General features: G+C 35.8%; 2 protein-coding genes across 2 annotated transcripts in view; both read right to left on the reverse strand.

The window, feature by feature from the left end:
• Positions 1-5,380: 5,380 nt before the first annotated feature.
• On the reverse strand, positions 5,381-11,461 carry LOC130216570 (uncharacterized). The gene is made up of 3 exons (XM_056448465.1): positions 11,422-11,461; positions 5,811-6,149; positions 5,381-5,730 (listed from the first exon to the last, which is right to left on the reverse strand). Exons 1-3 carry the CDS (start codon positions 11,459-11,461, stop codon positions 5,381-5,383), a joined length of 729 nt encoding a protein of 242 aa, XP_056304440.1.
• Positions 11,462-13,753: 2,292 nt separating this feature from the next.
• Positions 13,754-17,500, reverse strand: part of LOC130216674 (uncharacterized) — a 12,155-nt gene continuing 8,408 nt past the window's right edge. The window contains exons 4-5 of the mRNA XM_056448558.1: positions 15,127-15,477; positions 13,754-14,670 (exon numbers count right to left, since the gene is read on the reverse strand). Of these exons, the coding sequence (XP_056304533.1) occupies positions 14,618-14,670; positions 15,127-15,477 (404 nt within the window). The 3' untranslated portion in view covers positions 13,754-14,617. The remainder of the gene's footprint in view (positions 14,671-15,126; positions 15,478-17,500) is intronic.

Below are 17,500 nucleotides of genomic sequence, written 5' to 3' on the forward strand. Positions count from 1 at the left end.
AACCTAATAAAGGTTCAAAATAACCAAACAAAGCACCAAATATTTAACTCAACCGGTATAGTTATTACTAAATAACCTAATAAAGGTTAAAAATAACCAAACAAAGCACCAAATATTTAACTCAACCGGAATAGTTATTACTAAATAACCTAATAAAGGTTAAAAATAACCAAACAAAGCACCAATTATTTAACTCAGCCGGTATAGTTATTACTAAATAACCTAATAAAGGTTCAAAATAACCAAACAAAGCACCAAATATTTAACTCAACTGGTATAGCTATTACTAAATAACCTAATAAAGGTTAAAAATAACCAAACAAAGCACCAATTATTTAACTCAACCGGTATAGTTATTACTAAATAACCTAATAAAGGTTCAAAATAACCAAACAAAGCACCAAATATTTAACTCAACCGGTATAGTTATTACTAAATAACCTAATAAAGGTTCAAAATAACCAAACAAAGCACCAAATATTTAACTCAACCGGTATAGTTATTACTAAATAACCTAATAAAGGTTAAAAATAACCATACAAAGCACCAAATATTTAACTCAACCGGTATAGTTATTACTAAACAACCTAATAAAGGTTAAAAATAACCAAACAAAGCACCAAATATTTAACTCAACTGGTATAGTTATTACTAAATAACCTAATAAAGGTTAAAAATAACCAAACAAAGGACCAAATATTTAACTCAACTGGTATAGCTATTACTAAATAACCTAATAAAGGTTAAAAATAACCAAACAAAGGACCAAATATTTAACTCAACTGGTATAGCTATTACTAAATAACCTAATAAAGGTTAAAAATAACCAAACAAAGCACCAAATATGTTTAACTCAGCCATTGGGTTAATTAAATAACTCAACGTTTTTTATGCAGAAGGACTTTTCAGTAACTTTTTCAGTGACCTGGGTCAAGCGCTTCCAGTGAACTGTATGCAGTCACAAAATTGTGACGTTTAAGGTCTGCTTTCTTTAATAATCAACCACCTTCACCGCCTGATTGATATACGATATAATCTCAGATTGTACATGTCTTTAAAATATGAAGGCTTCCAGTATTTACCCCTAGTATTTTTAATGGAGTTCCTGCTCTCTCCTGCTGATCCTGACAGCGTTTGCGTGTAAACGGCTTTTCATCTCATTTTACGTTTGAACAACTAAATGAACGCTGAAGTCCACTTAACTTATTACATTTTAATTACATTACAACATCGATACTGTAAAAGGAACCTTATGAAATGGAAAAAAAGTCTCCCATTTACCGGAAGTCTATCAGTATGGGAAGAAACACTAGCTGTCCATATATCATATTATAGCTTTGTTTACCAAACAAGTGGTTCTAATTGGGTTTTCAATGTAAACCCGAAATAAAATTGAAGAGGTTATTTTTATTTATTGTTTGTTTTTGTTTTCAGCTCAAAACATTCTGCATAAATCCACTGATTAAAAAAAAGGTAAGTAGATTTTGTATGTATCTGATTATAACCCACAGGTCTTTGTAAAGACGTCTTAAGCCCAGGTCAGATCACACGATTTTTGTTGTCAGTTACGAAGGTCAGATTATGCCATTTTTTATTTATTTATTTATTTATTTATTTATTTATTTATTTGTTTATATATTTATTTGTTTATTTATTATTTTTATTTATTTATTTATTTGTTTGTTTGTTTATTTATTTATTTATTATTTTTATTTATTTTTTTATTTTTATTTTTTTCTTGATAAATCTTGACTTGTCGTGGATAACAAATGTGGCAGACTACACGTTCCTTCACAGTCCGTCATCCTGTGACGTCTACGTCGAGCGCTTTTTCCCAACGCAGTCACAAGTGTTGCTATAACAATATTTCTTATCTCAATTTCAATCGTATTTCAATCTCAATAAACACCGATGCTTGCTGACACCTAGGCTACATATTTTAAGGGCATTCGTCATGACATGGAGAGGATCAAACTTATGATTCCTTTTTAATATTAAGACATTTTCTTTGAAATCTAAATACATAATTTCCTGCCAGAGATGCTTATTAAACACTTCCTCGCCTGAACCTGAACTGAGTGAGATGGAAAAAATGAAAGCACATCAACAGCAAAGAAAAATCAGATGCTCAAGACATAAACTTTAACATAATGACATATTACAAAATTAACAAATTAATGACGGAGGTTTGTAATACGATCACAGTGAAGCATTCATTAAATCCTTATTTTCTGATCTAATTAAATCATCCACCTGTATAGTTGAGTATAGCAGAGGGACAAAAACATAATTCGTTTATTTTTCATGGAAATTTTTTTTTTTTATTAATTTTGTTTAATATTATTTTTACCTTAATTTTAATGTTTCTTTTGTTGGTCAGTTATCTATAAACAAGAAAACGAATAACATTTGAGGTGATGCACTTCAAAAAAAAGTCCACTATATGCAACAATACACGAATTGCCGTGAGATTGTGTTGGTTTGTTAAATAAAATAATAATCTATTAATATAGATCAAAAAATGAAACATTTTAGACTTTCTGTGATGGTGTCGTGAGGCGTCGCAGGCTTGGTATCATTGCCATGAACTATGCCACATTACACGATAAGAAACGATTAGATCTAACCTAAATAAAATGAAATTGAAATATTCACAGTTTCAGAGAAGCCTATATTAATCTGTTTTCACTATTAATGACTAATTTGAATAAGCAGGAAATGCCTTTGAAATGTATTCGCAGCACTGAACATGTCTCCAGATTACCTCGGAAGGACAAACACTGTTGGAAGGCTGAGAGAACTCTGAAACTCATTGTGACAATGAAGATGTCTGCTTATTTATTCCAGTCTGTCAGATAAAGTTGCTTAAAACACTTTAATATTTTAGAAAAGGTAGTTGAAGTTTGCATGGCTAATGATTGATGTTATTGACCTGTGACCTACCCATATATATATATATATATATATATATATATATATATGCAGCCTATTTTTTTGATTACCTGACCGGCGCATTTACGGCAGCACCAACTGATATAACCGAGAAATGATGTGCTCCTATTGCACAGTGTCGCCCACGTGATGGAACTCATCGTGTAGAAAGAGAAAAAAATGAAAAATGCTAGACTTTCTGTGATGGTGTCGTGAGGCGTCACAGGCTTGGTGTTGTTGCCATGAACTATGCCACATTACACAATAAGAAACGATTAAATCTAACCTAAATAAAATGAAATTGAAATATTCACAGTTTCAGAGAAGCCTATATTAATCTGTTTTCACTATTAATGACTAATCTGAATAAGCAGGAAATGCTTTTGCAATGTATTCGCAGCACTGAACATGTCTCCAGATTACCTCAGAAGAACAAAGTCTGTTGAAAGGCTGAGAGAACTCTGAAACTCACTGTGATAGTGTCGTGAGGCGTCACAGGCTTGGTGTCGTTGTCATGAACTATGCCACATTACACGATAAGAATCGATTAGATCTAACCTAAATAAAATGAAATTGAAATATTCAGTTTTAGAGAAGCCTATATTAATCTGTTTTCACTATTAATGACTAATTTGAATAAGCAGGAAATGCTTTTGCAATGTATTCGCAGCACTGAACATGTTTCCAGATTACTTCGAAGGAAAAACGTCTGTTGGAAGGCTGAGAGAACTCTGAAACTCACTGTGATGGTGTCGTGAGGCGTCGCAGGCTTGGTATCGTTGTCATGAACTATGCCACATTACACGATAAGGAATGACTAGATCTAGCCTAAATAATATGAAATTGAAATATTCACAGTTTCAGAGAAGCCTATATTAAACTGTGTTCACTATTAATGACTAATCTGAATAAGCAGGAAATGCTTTTGCAATGTATTCGCAGCACTAAACATGTTTCCAGATTACCTCAGAAGAACAAACTCTGTTGGTAGGCTGAGAGAACTCTGAAACTCATTGTGACAATGAAGATGTCTGCTTATTTATGCCAGTCTGTCAGATAAAATTGCTTAAAACAGGGACGGAACTCGTCATGAAGAAAGAGGAAAAAATGAAACATGCTAGACTTTCTGTGAAGGTGTCGTGAGGCGTCGCAGGCTTGGTATCGTTGTCATGAGCTATGCCACATTACTCGAGAAGAAACGATTAGATCTTGTGTGATGACGCCCATTTGCTGTTTACGAATCCCTACGCGAAGGAAATCATGCCAAAATCGTGACAAACTTGTGTGATCTGACCTGGGCTTTAGTAGGAAGAAACATATCACAACAAACACAATTATCTCACCAGTTAATCCAGTGTTCTGGTTTCTATGTAGTCGTTCTGTCGAAAATAAAGGAAGTAGACTTGAACTGAAAAGGTCTAAGCTGTATTTTACACAATGCACAGAAGTTATTTTGCAAATAAGATGTTTGTGTCACATACCCTGAATTGTTTTCCATCGTCGTTTACAATAGTGAAAGCCACAGAAAATCAATATCAAAACTGAAACCGGGGCGACAGCGCAGATCCCCGCTATCAAATTAGTGGACAAACCTGCCGCTAAATTGGAAATAGACAGCATCATTATTAACTGAATCATTTCTAAATATATGAGGGGTGTTCCAGAAAGCAGGCTATGTGAATAAACCTGGGTACGTTAAAGGATGTGTAAGCAAATAGTATCAGCTTTTGGCTCCAAAAACAGAGATACATTTCAGGATGTGCAACTTACGCTAATCTAAGCCTTGTGTACTGTTCAAATTGACTAACCTTTTGTTATGTTGGAGGCTGGTTTTGCCTCATTGACTTCTATTATAATGACATCATTATTTATTCCAGAGGTGTCCAAACTCGGTTCTGGAGGGCTGGTGTCCTGGAGAGTTGAGCTCCAGCCCTAATCAAACATCTGAACCAGCTAATCAAGGTCTTACTAGCTATACTAGAACAGTGGTGTCCAAACTCGATCCTGAAGGGCCGGTGTCCTGCATAGTTTAGCTCTAACTAGTCTGGAAGTTTTAGTGTACCTAGAAAGAGCTTGATTAGCTGGTTCAAGTGTGTTTAATTGGGGTTGGAACTAAAATATGCAGGACACCGGCTCTCCAGGACTTTGTTGGGCCACCCCTGGTTTATTCAATTCACCTATAGCGCATGTCTTTGGACTGTGGGGGAAACCGGAGCACCCGGAGGAAACCCACACCAACAAACAGGCAAACTCCACACAGAAATGCCAACTGAACTACTGAGCCACCAGTATCACTTAACATTTTTCAAAATATCTCATTTTAAATGAACAGGTTTGGAACTAGCGTGTAAATGACAGGATTTTCAATTTTGGGTGAACTGACCCTTTAACTTACTCCGAGAAACAATTTGGAAACCGACATTCCTCGAGTAAGCATGTTTAGGTTTACTCAAACTAGATCACATGGTTTAGCAGATGCCTTCTGGAACACACCCCTATGGAGATCAGTACCTGAACATGGCTGACAGAGTGTGTTGATGTCCAGATGTGTGGTCTGGTTGCTGATGGTGTTGTTGATCACGCAGCAGTAGGTGTTTTTATCCTGATATTCCACCTCCAGAGGTAGAGAGAGACTGATGCTGAGATCAGACACACTGATGCTGGACAATATACTGTTTCCTTTGTACCAGGAGAGACTCACAGCGCTCACATTCACCACTGAACACACCAGTAAACAATTAAGATGCGATGAAAAACATTGCGAAGAGTAACTGGTAAGGATAGGAACAGGCAGATGAGCTAAAAACAAAGGAAAAAATCGAATAAATCCATACTCAATTCAGTCAAATCAGGCCAAATGCACTTAGATGGCAGCTCACCATAAACAATAATGCTGAACTTCATAGATGGGACCTCTTTTCTTCCAATGAGCTCCAGTTTGTAAAGTCCGGAGTCTGTTGTTTTGGTGTTTGTGATGGTCAGAGATCCAGTTTTACTGTCTAGCTTCAGTCTATCTCTGAATTTCCCATCAAGAATCTCTTCATACAGTGAGATTTTATTATCCATTCTGTTGAACTGAGCTATTCGGGTGCTGTCAGGTCCAAACGTCCACAATATCAGATCAGCTTTCTGAATTTCTGTAGGATCAGCGTATAAAGTGACAGAATCTCCCTCTATTACTGACACGAATTGACTTTTATCTGTCACACCAAGAGCACCTGCAGGTCAGAGATGTTTTAGAGATTAAGGTTGAACAAATCTCTGAAGGTTAGTAAAAGTGCAATATTTGAGAAACTCTTGACCACTGGTGTGGGTCTGAAATCCTAAAACTCACTTACAGCCAATCAGAAGTAAGGGGCGTGTCTAGTAATTGACAGCAGGGATACTTGCTTCTACATAAATGTTATCCAACTATTAATCCCCTCTGATTTATGGGAATAATTTAGAGTTATGGGTTGGGTTTCGGTGTAGGGATTGGGTATGGATTATATCCTCCTGAGAGCCCGCCCATTGACTTGTGTCCTCTGTAGTGGACATTGCGTTTTCATGAATTTTCTTTGAATTGTTTGAGCTACTCTGTCAAGTAGCTGGGCTTTCTAGGGATATGTCATTTGATTGGCTGGCATGCTAGGAACCACTTCTTACACTGCATCCAAAATGGCTGATATACAAACAAGCACATTTTATGGGAAGGAGAGAGGCATGTAAAATTTAGCTTTTTAAATGTTTTTTTACTATTATTATTACATATATATTTGTTTATTAACGTGTCAGGAACAATACATTCAGCTTTCAAAGCTGTTAACTTGTTTGTGTTTCGAAATATCATCCTATTGTGGACACCAGGACCATCTCAATGTAATTAATGACTGCATGTTGTAGGAGGCAGAACTGAAGCAGAGAGGATTCTTAAGATAGTTGAAGATAAGAAAAAAATGATAAGATAGTCCAGATAACTATCTTATCTGGAAGATATAGTTGAGGCAGACTCTGATTTAGAGTCTGACAATCAGACAATTAGAGAATGACAATCAGTTTTAAACAGCCTGATCTCACGAGAAAACGTAAATATTTTACGTATTGTCAGTTTAGTGGCTAATTCGTACGAGTTCAGTCGTACGAAATTGTACGATTTTAAAAAGGAGGCGTGGCACCTAACCCCACCCCTAAACTCAACCGTCATTGGGGGATGAGCAAATCGTACGAAATTGTACGATTTTAAAAAGGGGGCGTGGCACCTAACCCCACCCCTAAACCCAACCGTCATTGGGGGATGAGCAAATCGTACGAAATTGTACGATTTTAAAAAGGGGGCGTGGCACCTAACCCCACCCCTAAACCCAACCGTCATTGGGGGATGAGCAAATCGTACGAAATTGTACGATTTTAAAAAGGAGGCGTGGCACCTAACCCCACCCCTAAACCCAACCGTCATTGGGGGATGAGCAAATCGTACTAAATTGTACGAATTAGATCGTACGAATTAGCCACCAAATCAAAAAGTTACGAATTGCGTGAGATTGTGTTGCTTTTAAATCACTTTTATGTTAAATTTGTTCTGGATTAACATCACTTTTGAGTTGAACTGTTTCAGGAATTTCAACACAAAAGGAAAAACATGGCTTTTGTTTTGTTTTTGTTACATTAATATTCAATTCAATTCAATTCACCTTTATTTGTATAGCGCTTATACAATGTAGATTGTGTCAAAGCAGCTTCACATAAAAGGTCACAGTAAATAGGAACAGTGTAGTTCAGTTTGTAGTGTTTAAGTTCAGTTCAGTTTAGCTCAGTTCAGTGTGGTTTAATAATCACTACTGAGAGTCCAAACACTGAAGAGCAAATCCAACGATGCGCGGCTCTACAGATCCTGAACCATGCAAGCCAGGGATTAATATCCCTTTACAGCCATATCCTGTACAGTTTTGTTGTCTGAGTGGCCGTCGTTTTGAACTAAGATGGTCCTGTGGTCCACTACAGTGGACATGCTGTAAAATTACAGTAAATATATAAAAACAAACTGTAAAAACTCTAAATTGTAGCTTTTTTTTAACCCAAAGGATGTAGGAAATCACAGAAAAAAAAAGAAAAACATTTCCTCGGGTCTCAGGAGGATATTTTCGAACAAAACTGATATTGCATTAGTACTGTCGCCTCACAGCAAGAAGGTCACTGGTTCGAGTCCCAGCTTAGTTGGCATTTCTGTGTGGAGTTTGCATGTTCTCCCCGGTGTTGGCGTGGGTTTCCTCCGGGTGCTCCGGTTTCCCCCACAGTCCAAACACATGGCACTATATGGGAATTGGGTAAACTAAATTGTCCGTAGTGTATGTTTCCCAGTACTGGGTTGCAGCTGGAAGGGCGTCTGCTGTGTAAAACATATGCTGAATAAATTGGCGGTTCATTCCACTGTGGCGATCCCTGATGAATAAGGGACTAAGCTGAAGAAAAATGAATGAATGATGTTCCAGGATCAACATACTCATAGATGTGCATCCTGCTTGGCCAAATTAACCCATGATGGTTTTTTTTTTTTTTGGTTCTTTCAATTATCAACATTGTTTGGAAACATTCACTTAATTTAGATTATATATGCAAACGAATGCTGCTTTGTGTATTCTGCCAGATTTTATGTCAAGTTGGTGTGTCCATACTCAGTTGCCACATATTTTGTGTTCTGTGGTGTGTAGCTTCACAACATTCCATCCTTAACATTTATATTTCTTATGTCCATTTGAGCTCCAATTCCAACACATTTTGAGCGGAACTCCCTCCACCAATACTAGGTTGCAGCTGGAAGGGTATTCGCTGCATAAAACATATGCTGGAATTGGAATAGTTGGCGGTTCAGTCTGCTGTGGCGACCTCTGAATTAGAGACTGAGCCTAAGGAAAATGAATGAATGAATATATGTATATATGATTAAATGACTTCATCTTGCACTGTCTAATATATATACACAGTTGAAGTCAGAATTATTAGCCCCCCTTTGAATTTTTTATATATATATATATATATATATATATATATATATATATATATATATATATATATATATATATATATATATATATATTTCCCAAATGATGGTTAACAGAGCAAGGAAATTTTCACAGTATGTCTGATAATATTTTTTCTTCTAGAGAAAGTCTTGTTTGCTTTATTTCGGCTAGAATAAAAGCAGTTTTTAATTTATTAAACACCATTTTAAGGTCAATATTATTAGCCCCTTATTAGCCAATTTGTTTATCGATTGTCTACAGAACAAACCATCATTATACAATAACTTGCCTAATTACCCTAACCTGCCTAGTTAACCTAATTAACCTAGTTAAGCCTTTAAATGTCACTTTAAGCTGTATAGAAGTGTCTTGAATGATATCTAGTCAATAATATGTACTGTTATCATGGCAAAGATAAAATAAATCAGTTATTAGAGATGAGTTATTAAAACTTATGTTTAGAAATGTGCTGAAAAAAAGCTTCTCTCTGTTAAACCGAAATTGGGGAACAAAATAAACAGGGGGGCTAATAAGTTCAAAATTGAGGTCAAAATTATTAGCCTTCCTGTGAAATTTGTATAGCATAAAACTACATCTCATGTTGTTTTGTCACCACTTGCAATGTCTTAAAAAATCATGTATATGTATCCTCTAAATCTGCTAATACAATAAGAAGACAATCGCCTGTGATATCGTTAGCATGATGTAGTCCTATTATAATAATATGTAAACTACATAGTTAAAATGATATTTACACATGATCAAACTAGTGTGTAACTTAAGCAAAACTGATACCAAAATTGTTTCAAATTTAGTTTTGTAGTTCGGGCTCAATCAATTATGTTGCAGTTTTTAAGTTCATTTGATTGACTATAAAAATCAATGGATATTATTGATGCATTTATTGGGTAAAATAAAATAGCTACTTTTTACTGTAATAAGTCCCCATCCCCAGAACTGATAACCCATTGCTGCATTGTGCTAAATATTTTCATAATTTGTAATTGATTTATTCTTTGAAACATTATTATTAATTTATGCAATTGCAATGCTTTGATTTTAGTAAGGTTAATACACAGTCATAGCCATAAATCAAATAGTAATTGGCAAAATTTATTTTGATGTTTCGGTTTTCGGCCTCGGCTTCCTCTTTTTCAGTTTTCGATTTCGGCCAAGAATTTTCATTTCAGTGCATCCCTATATACAGTTGAAGTCAGAATTATTCACCCCCTTAAAATTTTTAATTCTTTTTTTAAATATCTCCCAAATTATGTTTAACAGAGCAAATAATTTTTCACAGTATGTCTGATAATATTGTTTCTTCTGGAAAGTCTTATTTGTTTTATTTTGGCTAGAATAAAAGCAGTTTTTAATTTTTAAAAAAGATTTTGAGGTCAAAATTATTAGCCTCCTTATTTCTCGATTGTCTGCAGAATAAACCATCGTTATACAATAACTTGCCTAATTACCCTAACCTGCCTAGTTAACCTAATTAACCTAGTTAAGCCTTTAAATGTCACTTTAAGCTGTATAGAAGTGTCTCGAAGAATATCTAGTCAAATATTGTTTACTGTCATCATGACAAAGATAAAATAAATCATTATTAGAGATGAGTTATTAAACTATTATGATTAGAAATGTGTTGAAAAAAATCTTCTCTCTGTTAAACAGAAATTGGGTAAAAAAATAACCAGGGGGGCTAGTAATTCAAGGGGGTTATTAATTATGACTTCAACTGTATATATATATGCACTACCGGTCAAAAGTTTGGGGTCAGTTTTTCTTATTAAAGAAAATTATTCTGTTCATCAAGGTGACATTTATTAAATGTAAAAAAAAACATTTCAATTATTAAATATTTATTAAAATTTTAAATAAATGCTTTCTTATTGTATGTAGTTTATTACTATTACCAATAATAATAATAATAATAATTAATAATAGAGTGATTTCTGAAGGACCATGTGACTCTGAAACGAATAATTCATCTTTAAAATCACTGCAATAAATTATTAAATTAAATTATAAACTACTACAGTGCAATAACATTTCAGTTTTACAGTTTTACTGTGTTTTTGATGAACTAAATGCAGCCTTGGTGAGCAGGAGAAGCTTATATTAAAACATTTAAAAATTCTACTGACCCCAAACTTTTGACCGGTACAGTATTGTTCAGTGCAGGATAAACCTATTGTCATTTTGAGAAGGCTGGCTTTAAAATATGTATTGTTATTGAAATGTCAGCATACATAAATAGATAAAGTGCGATTCAAAACACTAATGAATGCATATTTTGGATGTTTCCTTTCATTAGGCAATAAAAAAGCCTTAAATCTCATGGTCCATGAACAGTGTATTTTCTTCGGGTCTCGTCCTGAACTCCACAAAACCCGTTAACAACAGAGTATAATTTAGCCTTGTTGTAAATTATTTTTGGAGATCTCAGAAGAGTTGGTAAAGTGAAAATAAAACCGAAAGCCATAATACTCACCATCTACGAGTAACGGAAAGTAAAAGAGAAGCATCCACATATTTCTGCAGGGTAAATAGGAGAGGTAAGGTTGTCCTTCAAGTTACGGTGCTCTTAAACTGTTCGAGGATTAACACTGCTTTTTAAACGTGCTAAACTACGATTATTGACATAGTTTCACTTTGGTAGTTTGAGTAAGTTATATGAAACTAAGTTAAAATCACTCGGTAGCGTTTCTGTTCCTAATTTTGCTTATAGGGAATAAGGAAGCAATTTTGAATTTCCAATCATGGAAGAGCATTAAAGATCTGCAGCCTCAGAAAATCCCTCACCGGAAAAAAGCTCGTACGAGTTTGTTTGCGCGCACCCACCCGCAAAGGGTCCTTCGAGGTGTTTATAAGCACGTGACAATAATTTATCACACTCAATATCACAAGGCAAGTTTTTACTAGTGTTTAAAAGTTATAAAAAGTTAATATTTTGTTCAAAACGCTGATTAAGTTGAACTTTCAGACGAGCACCCTCCCATTCGCGTTATATTTGAAAGTGTGCAATCTGCATATTCGCCACTAGAGGGCAGACATCGCTCAAAACATATGTCATAAAACATGTCAGACCAACAAATAACAGCAAGACCGGTCAGATATGTGTCACACAATGCAAATATTACAAACTGGAGAGCTTGAAGAGAGTTTGGATGGAAAAGTCTGATGAGGTTCTTTATAACTCCTAAACTCTCTGCACTGCGTACTGGTATTGAATGTTTTGGCTCTTGTTGAAGACAATGTGGAACCTCAATAGCTAACCATGTTCAGATTTGTTGGGCTTGCCCAAAAATACAGCCCTTCTGGTTTGAAGTAGCGACTGAAATAAAAAAGATAATTGGAGAAGAATTGGATTACTCATTTATCCCATTATACTTTGGGAAAATACCAGAAACTGGACCAACTGCCTGCAAATACTTCGTTCAAATACTTTTGGTAAGTAACATAAAAGCCATACAGTTGAAAGCAGAAGTTTACATACACTGTATAAAAAGGCACATAACCATTTTTTTTAAAAAGTCAGATGTTAATGTGACTAAACTTTTTCTCTTTTAGCTATTCAGGATTATCACATTAGTTTCTGTTCTGCTTTAATAGCAGAATAATGAGAGAGATATTTTTGAGAAATTGTTATAACTTTTCTTGAAAGACAAGTTTACATACAATACGATTATTACGCCTCTGAAAAAGCTCAGATGATGGTGCCAAGGTTTTGGAAGTTTCTGATTGGCTAACTGACAACATTTTAGTTAATTGGAGGTTAACTGTAGAATAGTATTTAAGGAAAACCTCAAACACACTGCTTCCTTGTGTGACAACATGGGAAAATCAACAAGCCAGAATCAACAACAAAAAATTACACTGGGAAAAGATTAATTTTTGGAGACATGTCCTGTGGTCTGATGGAACTAAGATTGAACTGTTTGGCCATACTGACCAGTGTTACATTTGGAGGACAAAGGGGAAAGCTTACAAGCCTAGAAACACCATCCTAACTGTGAAGTATGGGGGTGGCAGCATCATGTTGTGGGGCTGTTTTGCTGCAGGAGGGACTGGTCCACTTCACAGCATAGATGGCATCATGAAGAGAGAACATTATGTAGAAATACTGAAGCAACATCTCAAGACATCAGCCAGGAAATTAAAACTTGGCCACAAATGGGTCCTTCAAAAGGACCGTGACCCTAAGCATACTGCCAAATTAGTTAAAATTTGCTTTAAGGACAACAGAGTGAATGTTTTGGAGTGGCCATCACAAACCCCTGATCTCAACCCTATTGAAAATTTGTGGGCAGAGTTGAAAAAGCTTGTGGGAGCAAGACAGCCAGTAAATCTGACTCAGTTACACCAATTCTGTCAGGAGGAATGGGCCAAAATTCCTGCAAACTATTGTGAGAAGCTTGAGGAAGGATACTCAAAACATTTGACCAAAGTTATACAGTTTAAAAGCAAAGCTAAAAAAAGACAGAGGAAATGTCTGTAAACTTTTGACTGTCTAGAAATTTATAAAAAAAATTCTCAAAAAGTAAATTCTCTCATTATTCTGGCATTTAGCAAATGTAAATCATTAAGGTAATCCTAACGGACCTAAAATAGTAAACGTTTAGTACGATTTACCAGCAGACATTTTTTAAATGGTTATGTTCCTTTTATTAGAGTGTATTTAAGCTTCTGGTTTCAACTGTAACTCGAAAATGGTTTCAGGTTGATCCTCCAACAGGGGCTCAATGGATAGGAATTGTCCTAAAACTGAATTAACCTAAAACTTTTAACCTAAAACTTGATTCAAAAAAGTGCAACAAGTATTGGCAAAAATGGACTGAGTATGACATTGTAAACAATGTGATAATGTGATTCAAATGTATTGTGACCTAATTTTGCAACCCTTATGACAACCGCTTTGTTCTTTGTTATTCTCTTTTCTTCCTCTTAAAATATTAAAACATATTATATGTCATTTAACAAACATATGCAACGTCTTCCATGTGAATATCAGCACAACAGACAATATAGAGGTTTGTTAAAACAGGTTGCGTCAACATTAAACCAAAAATCTAACCTACATTTGCTGTCAAAAGAAACCATTGGTCAAATAGATTTTTATTCAAGGTTACAAGCACGCAACAACGAGTTCAAACATCACCAATTCGCTCATTAACACTGAAAAAAAATACACTTTTAATTAGTGTTTAAAAGTTATAAAAAGTTCATATTTTGTTCAAAACGCTGATTAAGTTGAACTTTCAGACGAGCACCCTCCCATTCGCGTTATATTTGAAAGTGTGCAATCTGTATATTCGCCACTAGAGGGCAGACATCGCTCTAAACATATGTCATAAAACATGTCAGACCAACAAATAACAGCAAGACCGGACAGATATGCGTGTCACACAATGCAAATATTACAAACTGGAGAGCTTGGAGAGAGTTTGGATGGAAAAGTCTGATGAGGTTCTTTATAACTCCTAAACTCTCTGCACTGTCTCACACTAACAAAAAAACATACTATAATATGTAACGGTAATAAATATCTAAACTGCAGCTGAAACATGCTCTGTAAAAATGTTTAAAGTCGAAAGTACAAATACAAATAACGCTTTTTCCCCAGATGTAAAGGTTGATAAAAGCATACGTGTTTTGTAAGGATAACAGCAGTTACTATACACCAGTGATCATGTCGACCTCAGTGATTCTGTCTCTGATGCCTCTGCGTCCTCTGACGATTCTATAAGAAACAGAAAGAAATGTAAGTGTTGCTCCTACATATAGTTAGCAGCTGCTGAAAATAACCGTGAAGTGAAAAATAGCACAGAAATGTCTTCTTTTTTTACCGTTGTTGTATATATTAATTTCTTAGCATAATAATCAGATTTTTTTTGCTTTATTCATCGCAGACTTCCAAACTTGATTGTTAGATGATTACTTGTTTTAAGCTTGATTTTAAATCAGGGGTCACCAATCTTGTTCCTGGAGGGCCGGTGCCCTACAGATTTTAGCTCCAACTCTAATCAAACACACCTGAACGAGCTAATCAAGGTTTTACTAAGTACACTTGAAACATCCAGGCAGGTGTGTTAAGGCAAGTTGGAGCTAAACTCTGCAGGGACACCGGCCCTCCAGGACCGAGATTGGTGACTCTTGTTTTAAATGGTCAATTTAAAGTCATATAAGAGGAACTCACTTTGGAGAATAAATGTCTTGGAGATCACATTTCTCCGATTTCTGCTGAAATTTAGTTTATATATTCCAAAGTCTGTGGGTCTGATATCGCTGATTGTTAGACATCCGTTTTGTTGATCCAGTTGTAATCTGTCTTTGAATTGCTCATTATGTCCAGCCGCACCATCGACACTTTTTGCTTTCAGTCTGTTTATGACAACAAATGGGTTCGTGACGTCTGAGTTCAGCTCTCCAAACCTCCACTGCAGCACATCAAAACTGTCTATTTTGGTGACGCCGGATTTTAGAGTGACGGACTCTCCCACACTCACTGACACGGTCTTCAGTTTATCCATCTCAGTAGTATCATCACCTGGGGAACACATGGAGATATAAACAGTATTATTTAATCCTAATCACTATTGGGCTGTGGGATATTTGACATGTGATACAAATGTTATAGGCTAACCGCCATGTTTCATGTTATTTGAGGAGAAAGAAAACATCACTTCAACATTCGAAAGTGCACAAGCATTTTTTTTTACTGTTGAATAAAACGAATGTCATTTTAACGATGTAAACAAACAAAAGTACATAAATATCACCAACACTTTGCCCCACTGGTACAGTGGGGGAAATATGTATTGAAAACTCCACCATATTAAGTTAGGTGTAATAAAATGAATGACGCAGGACAAAAGTATTGAACACATGAAAAAAGGAAGGTGTAGAAAGACGGTGAAAGCTCAGACAGCAGCTAAAATCTCAGTAGTTCTTCAGCAACACTCTGTACAGAAATTTTGACAAGAAAAAAAGTTTCCACTCTGCTTTAGTCCTGTTGGATGATGCAAACCACAACAACCATAATTCAGTTTTGTTTGTTGTCCATAATCGATTTTGTTTGTTGTGAATACTCGCCAAAATAAGTCTTGGAAAAGACCTCATTTCCACCAATGATCCGTAGCTTGTATAATATAATGAGATGCTATCGATCAGTTTGTTGATTTCAGCTATACAGTCAGGTCACTTCAACCTTCTTTATGTTATTGTGACGCCACTATTCGGTTTTGTTTGTTGTCCATAATCGATTTTGTTGTGAATACTCGCCCTCTAGTGGTCAAAATAAGTCTTGGAAAAGACCTCATTTCCACCAATGATCCGTAGTTTGTATAGTCCAGCGTGTTCAAACGTGATGTCTGTGATGGTCAGAGATCCATTCTGATGATCCAGCTTCAGTCTGTCTCTGAATATCTCACCGAGAACATGTAATGAGATGCTATCGATCAGTTTGTTGATTTCAGCTATACAGTCAGGTCACTTCAACCTTCTTTATGTTATTGTGACGCCACTATTCGGTTTTGTTTGTTGTGAATACTCGCCCTCTAGTGGCCAAAATTAAAATACCGTGCCTTTAATGAAAGACACTTCAATTATGTAAAACCGAATTGTTTAACAGTTTTCCTTAAAACTCATTTTGCTACAATAATTGTAGGTAATACACAAGGTAATACTTGCCTTTATATTGTTCTTGTCTTTTTCTACGTCTCCAGCAGAAGATCGCGACTGCGGCCAGAATCAGTGGAGTTACAACACCAATGCAGATCAGCAGCACATGACTGACGGGTAAGTCGTCTTCTTTATTGAAATCTGATGAGTTATTAATGATTACACAGTGGATCAGATGGCGTTAACACTGAAATTAAGTGAAGTTTGAAGTTAAACTAATTTCAGCATGTGATATGATTGGTTGCGACTGGTCTCTCATCCGCAATCATCGGTAAACCAATCAGATTAATCTAAACCTACTATAAATAGCTCCTTTCTTGTTACTTTTAAGAATCCCCCCATCCACCCCATCTCCCCCCTTTTCCTCCTTAACCAGGGGCAGCTCTCTAGAACTACCTGATCTCGGACCCTGTTACATGCTAATTGACCAGGCGGGAGCCCTGGGTTCAATTATCTCTGAGATCAGGGTTCTCTCCAGGGACAGCATGCCAAACCTGCTATTAGTATCAAGCAATATCTAATTGTGAAATCTTAAAACATAGTTGTAAATGGATGTTATCAATCAGGGGCGGATTGGCCATCTGGCAATTGGGAAAAGGGCCAGACCATTTTTTAAATGTGGGCCGGTCAGTTTCTTTAAAAAAAATAAATAAAAAATTTATTGTTTTTACATGCAGGCAGCTTTTATCTCTTGCAAGTTGTGAATATGATGATGACATTTGGCCCAATCTGCAACAGTCAGCTGGTTTCGAGATGGGCCAACCCAATCCGACCTAATCAAAGGTTACGCGGACATAATCAAAATCTAGCAAGAATGTCAAACAAACAGTAAGTGCTACACAAGCTAATTGTCAGAGATGGACCATAATAAGGGAAAGGCGGTGCCGAAA

The sequence above is a fragment of the Danio aesculapii genome, chromosome 22, assembly GCF_903798145.1.
Source record: "Danio aesculapii chromosome 22, fDanAes4.1, whole genome shotgun sequence".
NCBI classification, from domain to species: domain Eukaryota; kingdom Metazoa; phylum Chordata; class Actinopteri; order Cypriniformes; family Danionidae; genus Danio; species Danio aesculapii.